The sequence below is a fragment of the Sorghum bicolor genome, chromosome 5 (genome assembly GCF_000003195.3).
Source record: "Sorghum bicolor cultivar BTx623 chromosome 5, Sorghum_bicolor_NCBIv3, whole genome shotgun sequence".
Taxonomy (NCBI): Eukaryota; Viridiplantae; Streptophyta; class Magnoliopsida; order Poales; family Poaceae; genus Sorghum; species Sorghum bicolor.
In genome coordinates this window covers 61,793,367-61,806,525 of record NC_012874.2, presented here as the reverse complement: position 1 = coordinate 61,806,525, position 13,159 = coordinate 61,793,367, and the positions used below count along the sequence as shown (strand labels likewise).

The 13,159-nt window shown below is 50.9% G+C and overlaps 1 protein-coding gene across 1 annotated transcript; it reads left to right on the top strand.

The window, feature by feature from the left end:
- Positions 1,715-3,888, top strand: LOC8058589 (geraniol 8-hydroxylase). The gene has a single exon (XM_002450889.2). It carries the CDS (start codon positions 2,003-2,005, stop codon positions 3,566-3,568), a length of 1,566 nt encoding a protein of 521 aa, XP_002450934.1. The 5' UTR covers positions 1,715-2,002; the 3' UTR covers positions 3,569-3,888.

Sequence of the window (13,159 nt, the reverse complement as noted above, 5' to 3'; positions counted from 1 at the left end):
ATTACTAGGAGAGGTAGAAAATTCTAGTTGTGCCACATGTAGTCATGCTCTTCATTTCCTTGTTGCCATTGAAAAACTCAGCCATCATCGGAGACAAGGAAGGACCACACCAGCCATCAGCACAGAAGGGCCTCAGGCCACTGCCGTGGAGGTGCGCCCATGCTGAGAAGAGGCGCACCCGCACCACGGTGGCCGTGCCACCTCCGGCGTTGGGGCAGGGATGCCAGAAGGGCAGAAGGGGGTGGAGACATCGTAAGCTCACGCAGAGAGCAAACGGGGGAAGGACAATTTTGTGTAGTCAAGTTGGGGGGGGCAATAGGAATGGGTGGTAGGAGGAGAAAAATAGGAAGCCAACAAATTTAGGAGTCCTAGTAGGGGGCTCTAGAGCTGAGTTTCTAGCTTCCACTACCCAATTAGAGATTCCAAATTCAATTGCACGATCGTTCACTAGGAACTAATCTAGCGAAGCATCAGCTACTCCCGTAACTTTCCTTATTTGGAATAATAATTTTAGCAACTTCTCATTTTTACAAGTTAACTAAGTTATACATATACTAACAACTTTGACAATATATCATTTTGCAAAACTCATCACCACATAACTTATACCATGCAACTTATACCATATAACTTATAATTTATGCCAAAACTTTGAAACACAAAAGTTATAAAATATTTTTTTTAATTTTCTCTTTTTTTGGGCAATCATTCACTCACATTTGATGTAGCAAAATATCAGACTGCCTCCCCTTCCACCGCGCTTTCCACCTCTAAAGTCATAAAAAAAAGAAAGCATATATTTTAAAATGCTAGATGCCACATAATTTGTAGTTATTAACTTTCTACATGTAACTTTTATGTCTAAATTTCTATACATAACTTTTATATCTTGCTTTCTACACACAACTAGTAGATATCACTTGTAACTATTAACTTTATGTCTAACTTTTTGCACCTAAGTGGGTTATTATATTTGTACATAACTTCCAGTTATTAACTTGTACATTAAAATTGGTTTAATTAAATTATATGCTTAATTTTGTTTGCAAATTTTATGTCCAACCTTTTAAGTTTTCGCATATATTATATGTTAAAAAAAGTTACGTGATAGAAGTTATATTTATATTAAGTTAGTACAAATAAATTTTATTAGAAAAAAAATATTTGAAATATATGCAAGTAAAGTCTAGTTTTGTTCGTCTCATCGAGAAGAACACGCTAACACTAGTGTAGACGGATTTGAAAACATAGACTCCATTTGGAAGTTATAATATTTTAAAATTAAATATTCTGCTTTTTAATGGATGACATCATCTGCTGAAAAAGGGAGCAAGGGAGGGACATGTCCGTCCTGCTCAAAGCACCAGCCATTCTAAAAAAAAGCATAGGTGGAATTGGATTTTTTTTTTTCTGAAAAGAAAAAGTTTGCCATGTCTGAATTTTGTTCGCTCAATTGAAATGTAATGAGCGGCGTTCGCTAATTAGCTTCGTCGATTAGCAGGTAGAGGGCTATTTGGATAGCGTTGCTGGAGCTGGACACGCTCTGGAGGTTCTAGAACTACGCTCTTTTTTTCTCTCTTCTGGTGAAAAGAACCATGATACGAATCCTTCTGTGGCGTTGTGATCCTTTTTTTTTCCTCTCTCTCTTCTAGATATCATGGCCATCCACACTGTGGCGTTGTGATCCACCAATGCAATCAGCAGTTGTGTTCTGGTAAATTTATTTTGCCCTATTGAATTCGCTTTGACAAGTATATAAATACACATCTCAATACGAAACTATTTTGAGATAGGCAACGTATCATATACAACCCTTGAGATATGTATTTATACACTTCTCAAAGCGAATTCAATTAGAACCTCCTTCTGTTCCGGTAAAGTTTAATTTGTTGTGTTCCGCCCTAGCTATAAAAGTACGTACATTGCTCTGGACAGCTCTCGCCAGTTGCCACTAGCTCGATCACCAAGCTGCTAGTTGTCACCCTGCCCAGCCACAGCCACCATGGACATGGAGCTCCTCTTCTTGTACGCCCCATGCTGCCTGGTGCTCGTCCTCTCCTCCCTTTACCTCCTGGGCCTCTACGCCGACAGCCGCCGCAACCTGCCTCCCGGTCCCCGGCCGCTTCCTCTCGTCGGCAGCCTCTTCTCCCTCGGCGCGCTCCCGCACCGCTCCCTGGCGCGCCTCGCGGAGCGCCACGGCCCGCTGATGGCGCTCCGCCTGGGCACGGTCACCACCGTCGTGGCGTCGTCCGCGGACGCCGCCCGCGACGTCCTCCAGCGGCACGACGCCGCCTTCTCGGGGCGGTCGCTCCTGGACGGCACCCACGCGTTCGCGCACTACACGCACTCCATGGTGTGGCTCCCCACCAGCAGCCCTCGCTGGCGCGCGCTCCGCAAGGTGTGCTCGGCGGAGCTCTTCGCGCCGCACCGCCTCGACACGCGCCAGTCCCTCCGCCGGGACAAGGTCCGTGCGCTCGTCTCCCACGTCGCGCGGCTGGCGCGCGCGGGCGCGCCTGTCGCCGTCGGCCGCCTGGCCTTCGTCACCGCGCTCAACCTGCTCTCCTCCACCATCTTCTCCACCGACTTCGCCGACATCGACGACGACGGCAGATCGTCGTCGTCGTCGTTTAAGGGCATTCTCGCCGAGCTGAACGCTACCGTGGGGTTGCCCAACGTGTCGGACTTCTTCCCCGAGGTGGCCCGGCTGGACCCGCAGGGGCTGAGGCGGCGCATCGAGAGCCTGTTCCAGCGGCTGCACGCCATGATGGACAAGCAGATCGAGCGCCGCCTGCAGGATCGCGCCGCCGCCGCCGCCGGTCCCAAGAAAGAGAAAGACTTCCTGGACGTGCTGCTGGACTACGGCGGCGCCGAGGAGGACGATGGCCGCCGGGGCTTCGATCGTCAGACGCTGCTGTCGTTGCTCTCGGACCTATTCAGCGCCGGCACCGACACAAGCGCAGCAACGGTAGAATGGGTGATGGCGGAGCTGCTACTGAACCCAACCTCCATGGCGAAAGCTCGTGCGGAGCTCGCGGAGGTGATGGGCTCCAGACCGGAGGTGGAGGAGTGCGACATTGCGGAGCTCAAGTACCTCCAGGCCGTCGTGAAGGAGACGTTCCGGATCCACCCGCCGGCGCCGCTCCTGCTCCCGCACCAGGCGGAGACGACGACGCAGATCCGTGGCGGCGCCGGCGCCTACGCGGTGCCCAAGGGCGCGCGCGTCGTGGTGAACGTGTGGGCGATCGGCCACGACGGCGAGGCGTGGCCGGAGCCGGACAAGTTCGTGCCGGAGAGGTTCTTGGTAGGAGACGGCCACGGCGACGAGAAGAAAGCAGTGGACTTCCGCGGCCGAGACTTCGAGCTCCTGCCGTTTGGGTCCGGGAGGAGGATGTGCCCCGGGATGCCGCTGGCGCTTCGCATGGTTCATCTCATGCTCGCGTCCTTGCTGCATCGATTTGAGTGGAGGCTTCCTGATCCGGCATCAGATGATGGGCTGGACATGAGGGAGAGGCTTGGGCTCAACCTGTCGATGGCTACACCACTGCAGGCTATGGCGACACCAGTTTAATTTAAATCAATCAATCGTGCATCATGCATATATATTATATTGATGTATACGTGTGCACACACTGGATCAGATGTGGTGAGTGGCAAGCTAAGCTAGCCGAGGACCCATGGTGACCAACGTGTAATTTCCACCTCCATCTTTTCTTTTTCAAGTAGCGTGTGGAATGAAAAACCAGGCATATATATCTATATGTTTTAAATTAGCTCGCTAGGACCATGCCTGTGTCGTTGCAACGGGAACAGAATAATGTCACGATAATTTGAACATGTGTTGTATTATTATCAAAAAATGGTTTTAGAGTGTGATGTTCATAACATTCAGTTTATATTCAATTCTATCACTCTTCACGAACCATTAGAACTAGGACGCTGTGCCTGTGCGGACTTGTTTCAAGTTGCGTACATCTGTCTGCTGACTGTAAGCACAACTTTTTTTTTTGACAAAATGAGCTTTATTATGCCCTGTTTAGTTCCCCACCCAAAAATTTTTCATCCATCCCGTCGAATCTTTGAACACATGCATGAAACATTAAATGTATATAAAAAAATAAACTAATTACACAGTTTGGTTGAAAACCGCGAGACGAATCTTTTAAGCCTAGTTACTCCATGATTAGCCTTAAGTGCTACAGTAACCCACATGTGCTAATGATAGATTAATTATGCTTAATAGATTTGTCTTACAGTTTTCTAATGAGCTATGTAATTTGTTTTTTTATTAGATTCTAAAAACCCCTCCCGACATCCTTCCGACATATCCGATGTGACACCCCAAAAATTTTTATTTCTAATCTAAACAGGGCCTTAATTGAAAATAGTTAGGGCACCCACAATACAAGACTCTATCACAGAGTCCAAGACAATTAATTACATAATATTTATGGTATTTTGCTGATGTGGCAGCATATTTATTGAAGAAAGAGGTAGAAAAAATAAGACTCCAAGTCTTATTTAGACTCTAAGTCCACATTGTTCGAGGTAATAAATAACTTTAGACTCTATGATAGAGTCTGCATTGTGAGGGCACTCCCAATGCTAGAAACTACATATAGTTTCTATACCCATTAAATTTTATAGACACTATATATAGAAACTATGGTCCCAATGGATAGTTTCTATAGAATATTTTTATATCCAATCACATTCATTCTCTCTTCATTCTTAACCAATCATATCACTTCATGTCTTCGATTTTGTGTAGACATAGTTTCTAACTTAGACCGGATTTTGTGTAGACATGGTTTCTAACTTAGACCCATTTTCTATGATTTTTAGTCTCTCTCTTCAATAACTACATTGCCACATTAGCAAAATGCTTAGGTGGCACTGCAATTAATGTCTATAGAAACCATGATAGTTTCTGCATTGGGAGTGCCCTGAGTGCCCTTACATCTCTTAGTACAAACTCATTAATGAAACTAGGAGGCTCATCGTCCCAAATACAATCTTGCTTAGTTTGTCTGGCTCTCCTTGCCAACTCATGCACTACACAATTAGCATCTCTAGTATCACTGTGTTGCCATAACTCAAGGGAACCCAACTTGCCGCCACCCCATCCAACCTGCCGTCCGCCGCCCCGGCAACGCCAGCCAACCCCAGCCCGTCCAGCCTGCCGTCTGCCGCCCCGGCAACGCCAGCCAGCCCCAGCCCATCCCCCGGAGTCCGCTGTAAGGCTCTCTCCCCCGCCGCCCCCCCCCTTCATCCCCTCCTCCTGCGGCAGATCCAAAGCCATGAGATGGGAGGAGGTGGCCGGGTCGGACTGCAGCGACGGCGAGCACGTCGACCTCGACCAGGAGCCTCGCTACCTCGCCGCTGCCCGACGCGGGATCTCCCCCAAGCCCCAGATCCGTCGCACCCTGCCAGCGGCTGGGCTTGTAGCGCCCGGCGGAGCGCCTCCCCGGATCCGCGCTTCGGAATCCGCCGCTGCGGCAGACAGCGCCCGTGCTGAAGCCCCGAAGCCCCGGCGCCGGAGGCAAAGAAGACGCCGGAGGAGGAGGGCGGGGGATGCCGCGACAGCTGACCCGTAGCCGTCGGGAGGGGCGGCTGCGAGGATCCCCGTCCACCTGCGGCTGGGGCCCTCTCGCCGTGCCACCGCGCCCGACCGGGAGGGCTGGCAGCTCGTGTTGCCCCAGCGCCACGGTCCTAGCGCGCGGGGGAGCGGGACGGCGGCGCTTCGACGGAGCCCAGGCCAGCAGCGGCGCAGAGACGACCTGCAGCGGCACAGAGACGGCGTGCATGTCCTCCCTAGGGAGGTCGAGGACCGCTGCCTGAACTGCCTCTTGGCAGCGCACCGGGTCGCAACCTGCCGGCGACCGCCGCGCTGCTTCAGCTGCCACGGAGTCAACCACTACGCCAGGGACTGCAAGAGACCGCGGGCGGCTGGCGGCGGTCAGGCCCCCCCGAGGCACGATGGCCGGTTCGTGCGTCAAAGGCACGGACAGAGTCCTGGTACGCCGGTTGGAGTGGGCGGCCAGACCCCCCCCCTCCGCCCTCCCCAGGCACCCCGAAAGACGCCCGGAGGAGCACACCGTCGCTGGACCCGCCCTCACCTGCCGTGGATGACGAAGACGAGGCCGCGCCGCTAGGGGCTCCGGGAACACGGCCCAGAGAATGTTGGCGCTACCTCTCTCGCGATGCCGCCATCAACAACGCCGAGACGAGCCTTCGCTTCTCCGTCGTGGCACAGACCCGATGTGGGGCTTCAGATATTCCGATTGAGGATGCGAGGGTGGCGATCGCCGCGGCGGCTGGGGTGCAAGCAGACGACCTTCTACTCCGCCACTTCTTCTCGGAGAACTTCATCGTCCTCTACGGGTCTCAGGCGGTGAAGGACCAGGTCCTCCGGGTGTCGCCGCTGCCTATCGGCTCGACCGCCCTCGTCCTTCGGCCCTGGACCAAGCTTCGTCACGCCGAGGTGTCCGCGCTGCGCTACCGCGTCAGCCTCGTGCTCAAGGGAATTCCGCCTCATGCGTGGCGGGAGGACACCGCCGCGAAGATCCTCACGCCCTCGTGTTGGATCCAGGAGATTGATGCGAGCACAAGGGCCGGCGATGACCTCTCCGCGTTCAAGGTAACTGCTTGGACTGCGCATCCGTCCTACATTCCAGTGCTCTGCTGGCTGGGCATTCCGAAAGACGATCCCCCCTGCCGACTCTTCGCCGGTGGCCCTGCTCTGCCGCTGTACCTGAGGGAGAAGAAGAATCTCGCCTACAAGGTCCTCATCCACATCAAGAGTGTCGCCGACTTCAACCCCCGGCCGCCTTCCCCGGGGCCGAAACGGCCGGACTCCTCGGATGACAGCGACAACGGCTTCGACCAATTCGCCAACCAGGGGAACGGTCCAAGGATCCACAGCTTCGCCTTCGATCGTGGCATCCCGGACGGGGACGCCGACGGTGGCCGGAGCTGGCACGCGACGGGCGGCACGATCGGTCGGTCCAGGTCACGCGGGGGCACTCAGCGTCACCGCGCCCAGACCTCCGTGCCAGCCGTGGACACGGTCCATGGCTTCGGTCTGCTCCGCTCCCGGGGGGCAGTCGGGGGCATCCCTGCTGCGGAAGTACGCCTCGCCAAGCCAAGCAACCCTGCCGCTGTTCTGCAGACAAAGGAAAAGGGCGCCAGGTGGGTGGGGCCACGCCGCCAGGTCTGGAGAGCCAAGGTGTCGCCCTCCCCTCGCGGGTTTGAATCCGTCGGAGGGAGCCTGGAGGTTCAGGGCGTGGTGGAGCCATCTGGCCCAGAAGCGCCTAGGCCGGCCTTGGGCATCCCGCGCTGCGTCGCTCCAGCATCGGCGGACCCCAGGAGCAGTGGGGCCCAGGAGGACAAGAACGCGCGCTGGGCTGCTTCTCTTGAGGGCGCCCTGCTGCCTGAGTTCAGTGTTGGGTTGGGCCAGCCCAGCAGGCCGTCTCACGCGGTTGCGGCGCCAGCGGCTGAAGCGGGAGGGCCGCCTGCGGACGGGGTAGCGCGGCCGTCTACCGAGCTTGCGGCAGCAGGCGCAGAACAGAGAGGCCCAGCGCCTACGTTCGACAAAACGCGCTGCTCAGCAGCAAGGCCAGGCGGGCCGTCGCCACCTGTACAGCCTTCTCCAGAGGCACGGGAGGGTTGTTGGGTGTAATCTTGATGCATGATGACGTGTTGAAGTCAAGTGCTGAGCTGGCTAAGCGTTTTGGCGCTGAGGATTTCAAACTGAGGCAAGGCGGGAACGGGTACTGAAGGTGGACGTGGTGATCGCGCCCACGGAGCGTCATACATCAAGCAGTTGCATTCTGCCTCCTTTGTATCCAGTTTATTTGAAATTTGTGTTTGAAAACTGTGTGTGTAAACTACTGGTATAAGTAGTCCTGTGTTTGGTGAGCGTGTTAATGCAAAAGTGTTGGTTGTAAACACTTCTGTATCTGAACTTGTTGTGAGCGAAAAGGGGCGCTGTCACCCTGTCGGTTTCCCCTGCGTTTCTTGTTCAGTTCATGCGTTCTTGTGTTCATAGGCTAGCCAGATTGATCCACAGCGTTGTGATTGAGATCCTGTAATCAATATTTGGTATCAGAGCCTTAATCACTCGCTAAGCTCCCAGATCCACATCATGAGTGAGCGAGGGAGTGGCGGAGGGCGTGGCGATCGGATTCCTTATCCGGAGCTCACGGCGTCCAACTATGCAAGTTGGAGCATCCGCGTCCAGGCGATCATGGAGGATCAAGGGGTGTGGGAAGTGGTGGAACCGTCAGGAGAAGCTCCAACCGGGGCGACGGCGTTGGCGGCGGCGAAGGCGAAGGACATCAAGGCGAAGGCGCATCTGTTGCAGTGTCTGCCAGATGATCTTCTGATGCAAGTTGCCGACAAGAAGACTGGGAAAGAAGTCTGGGACTCGTTGAAGGCGAGGTATGTCGGTGAGGAGCGGGTGAAGGATGCACGCCTTCAGACCTTGAAGAGTGAGTTTGACAACTTGAAGATGAAGGAGAACGAGTCGGTTGATTCGTATGCAGGCAAGTTGTCAACTATGGCAGTGAAGTTTGCAAGTCTGGGAGGATCGCTGGATGATGCTGCTCTGGTAAAGAAAATGTTTGACACAATTCCAGAGCGGTTCATCCATGTGGTTGCGGGGATCGAACAATTTTTCGATCTCAAGAAGATTGCTTTTGATGAGGCAGTTGGGAGATTGAAGGCGTTCAAGGAACGCATCAGGAGGGGATCCAGTGGTCCGATGAAGACTGAAGATGGTCAGGTGTTGCTGACGCAGGCCGAGTGGGAAGCGAGGCAGAAGCAGGCGTCAGGAGAAAGCTCAGGGAAGAGCAGTGGAGGTCGTGGTCGAGGCCGGGGGCGCGGTGGAGGGCGTGCTGGCCGTGGTGATGGAGGGCGTGATGGTTCTGTCAAGCGTGACAAAAGCCATGTGAAGTGCTTCAAGTGCCATGAGAAGGGTCACTACGCAAATCGGTGTCCAGGTACAGACAAGAATGCAGACAAGAAGAAAGAAGAAGCTCATCATGTCAAGGCAGTTGAATATGAGCCGACAGTGTTGCTTGCTGAGACGGCAATGCCATGCAAGCTTGAGCAGACACTGTCAGAAGAGCTATTGTCGGACGATCGTCAGTTAACTCTGAATGAGGTAAAAATCTGTCCTGAACTTCATTACACCAGTGATGGAGTGTCATATGGAGATGTGTGGTACTTAGATAATGGTGCTAGTAATCATATGACTGGTGATAGAGAAAAGTTCAGAGAAATTGATCCTACTGTAGCTGGTAAAGTTACTTTCGGTGATGGGTCATCTGTAGAGATCAAGGGGAAGGGTTCAATTGTGTTTCAGGGTCAGTCTAGGGATCAGTGGGTACTCTATGATGTTTATTATATTCCAAAGTTGAAGAGCAATTTAGTTAGCTCGGGACAACTAACTGAAATTGGACATAGAGTACTCATGGATGATAATTTGATTGAGGTAGCACAAAAGAATCCTGAGAAAATGATTATGAGGGTTCAGAGATCAGTGAACAGACTGTATAAAGTTGAATTGAAAACAGCTAATCCAGTGAGTTTGCTAGCTAATGTGAATGATGTGTCGTGGCTTTGGCATGGGAGACTTGGTCATGTTAATTTTCAGTCTTTGAAAATGCTTGTTGATAAGGAGATGGCAGGGGGGATACCACAGATAGATCATCCTGATCAAGTCTGTCAGTCATGTTTAGTAGCAAAGCAAACTAGATGTTCATTTCCACAAGTGTCAAGGTGGAGGGCTGATGAACCACTTGAGTTAATACACATAGATTTGTGTGGGCCAATAACTCCAGAAACAGAAGGGAAAAGTAAATACTTTATGCTAATGGTTGATGATTGTATAAGATGGATGACAGTTTCTATTCTTAAGACTAAAGACCAAGCTGTTGAGGCTTTTGCAAAATTCAAAGCAGAAGCTGAAAACACTTTGGGATACAAGGTGAAGTGTGTGAGATCAGATAGAGGTGGAGAGTTTCTTGCAGCAGCATTCAAGGAGATCTATGAGAATGCTGGGATCAAGAGGCAGCTGACAGCTCCATTCACACCTCAACAGAATGGAGTAGTTGAGAGAAGGAACAGAACTGTTATGGAGATGGCAAGGTCAATCATGAAGAGTATGAGGGTACCTGGTAGATTTTGGGGTGAGGCAGTGAGGCACTCAGTTCATCTCTTGAACAGGCTTCCTACAAGACCAATGGGTTCAAGAACACCATTTGAAGCTTGGAGTGGTAGAAAGCCATAGCTGGGTCACATGAGAGTGTTTGGTTGTAAAGCACATGTGAGAACAGCAAAGGCACATTTGTCAAAGCTTGAAGACAGGAGTACACCCATGGTGTATTTTGGTGTTGAGGAAGGAAGCAAAGCACATAGACTCTACAACCCACAGACCAGAAAAATAGTGGTGAGTAGAGATGTAGTGTTTGAGGAGAATGTGCCTTGGAACTAGAGTGCTGAATTTGGAGAAAGTTCAGAGTTTGCTGTGGAAGAAAATGATGGTGAATCAACACAGCAATACTGGGGTGGAAATTATGGTGGTGATAACCATATTGATGAACCACAAGATGTTTCAGGGGGAGCACCTGAGCAAGATGGTGATGCTAATGATGGTGATAATCAGGAACTGCATCATTTTGATAACTTCTTCGAGAATGGAGAAGATTCTATGCAGCAAAACAGTGGAACTCAGTCAGGTACTGTTGACAATCAAGTCTCAGTGGGAGAAAGTTCTGAAAATGTTGAAACAATTTCAGATCAAGTACTGAGTGATGATAACATGGACATTGACCATGATGATGGACCAGTCAGGTATAGGAGCATCTATGAAGTCTATGAGGAAGCAGCAGAAGTGGATTTAGCTTCAGACTCTGATGTTGAGGTGAATGCTCTGCTGACTGTCATGGAAGAACCAACATGTTATCAGGAGGCTGCTGATGATGAAAACTGGAGAGCAGCAATGGACAGTGAACTCCAGTCAATTCACAAGAACAAGACTTGGAGTCTGGTGAAGTTGCCAGTTGGGCACAAATCCATAGGACTGAAGTGGGTCTTCAAACTTAAGAGAAATGCAGAAGGAGAGATAGTGAAGCACAAAGCAAGGTTAGTGGCCAAGGGATATGTTCAGAAGCATGGAGTTGATTATGATGAAGTGTTTGCTCCTGTGGCTAGATTGGACACAGTGAGGTTACTTCTGGCAATGGCAGCTAACTGGGGCTGGGAGGTGCATCACCTAGATGTTAAAACAGCTTTTCTCAATGGTGATCTTGTGGAGGATGTGTATGTGTCTCAACCAGATGGGTATGCTGGGAAAGGCAAAGAAAAGCTAGTGTACAAGCTGAGTAAGGCTTTGTATGGGCTTAAATAGGCACCAAGAGCTTGGAACCTGAAGCTTGATAGTTGTCTGAAGAAATTGGGGTTTAAGAAATGTGCTAGTGAGGCAGCAGTGTATACAAGAGGAGTTGGCAAATGCAGATTGATACTTGGTGTATATGTGGATGACTTGATTGTGACTGGTGGTGAACCAGCAGAAATTGCAACATTCAAGAAGCAAATGACATCTGAGTTTGAGATGAGTGACTTGGGTTTGTTGTCATTCTATCTTGGGATAGAGGTCAAGCAGGAGAATGATTGTATTACAGTCAAGCAAACAAGTTATGCCAAGAAAGTTCTGTCAAGATTTGGGATGACAGATTGCAACTCAACTAAAGTGCCAATCAATCCAGGAGTAGTGTTGCACGAGGACAAGCAGGGAACAGCTGTTGATGCAACTGAATACAGAAGGATTGTGGGATGTTTGAGATACCTGCTGCATACTAGACCTGATCTAGCTTTTTCAGTTGGAATGGCTAGCAGATTCATGGAGAGACCTACTACATTACATCTGAATGTAGTCAAGCAAATATTGAGATATTTGCAGGGAACATTGAATTATGGTCTAGTTTACACTAGAGAAGAAAAAGAAGAAACTCTGATAGGATATTCAGACAGTGATCATGGAGGTGACAGGGAGCATAGGAGAAGCACAGGAGGTATGGCATTCTATCTGAATGGAGGACTGATCACATGGTGTTCACACAAAGAGAAAACAGTGGCACTATCTAGCTGTGAGGCTGAATTCATGGCTGCAACAGCAGCAGCAATGCAGGCCATGTGGCTCAGAACATTACTGAGTGAACTCACAAAGAAGAAGATGCAGTGTGTGACCATTTATGTTGATAACAAGTCTGCAATACAGCTGATGAAGAATCCTATGTTCCATGGTCGAAGCAAGCATATTGAGATCAAATTCCACTACATCACAGAGTGTGTGGAAAAGGGTCAGATTGCTGTGAAGTGGATTGGCACATCAGAGCAGAAAGCTGATTCTCTGACAAAAGGAATGGCAGTGACCAAACTTGGAGAGATGAGGCATATGCTGGGTGTGAGGGAGCTTGCGGAGCATCAAGCTTAAGGGGGAGAATGTTGGGTGTAATCTTGATGCATGATGATGTGTTGAAGTCAAGTGCTGAGCTGGCTAAGCGTTTTGGCGCTGAGGATTTCAAACTGAGGCAAGGCGGGAACGGTTGTTGAAGGTGGACGTGGTGATCGCGCCCACGGAGCATCATACATCAAGCAGTTGCATTCTGCCTCCTTTGTATCCAGTTTATTTGAAATTTGTGTTTGAAAACTGTGTGTGTAAACTACTGGTATAAGTAGTCCTATGTTTGGTGAGCGTGTTAATGCAAAAGTGTTGGTTGTAAACACTTCTGTATCTCAACTTGTTGTGAGCGAAAAGGGGCGCTGTCACCCTGTCGGTTTCCCCTGCGTTTCTTGTTCAGTTCATGCGTTCTTGTGTTCATATGCTAGCCAGATTGATCCACAGTGTTGTGATTGAGATCCTGTAATCAATAAGGGTGTCCCAACCCGGTCGACTCCCTCGCCATCCCCTGCTACGCCGCCCGAAGCCTCCATGGCGCCGCGCGAAAGCTGCACCTCCATGCGTGCCGAAGGCGAGGGGGGGTCCGCCGAGGACTGGAGCTTGGGCTCGAGCATTGCGGACGGACTCAGCCCCGTTGCGCCACGCGCAGCCAGCGGCGGGTAGGGGTCGCGCGGCATGGCTTGCAACGGCCGTGAG

Bases quoted from the DNA above. Each gene is read 5' to 3' on its own strand.
- LOC8058589 (XM_002450889.2), top strand. From the start codon at position 2,003: ATGGACATGGAGCTCCTCTTCTTGTACGCCCCATGCTGCCTGGTGCTC.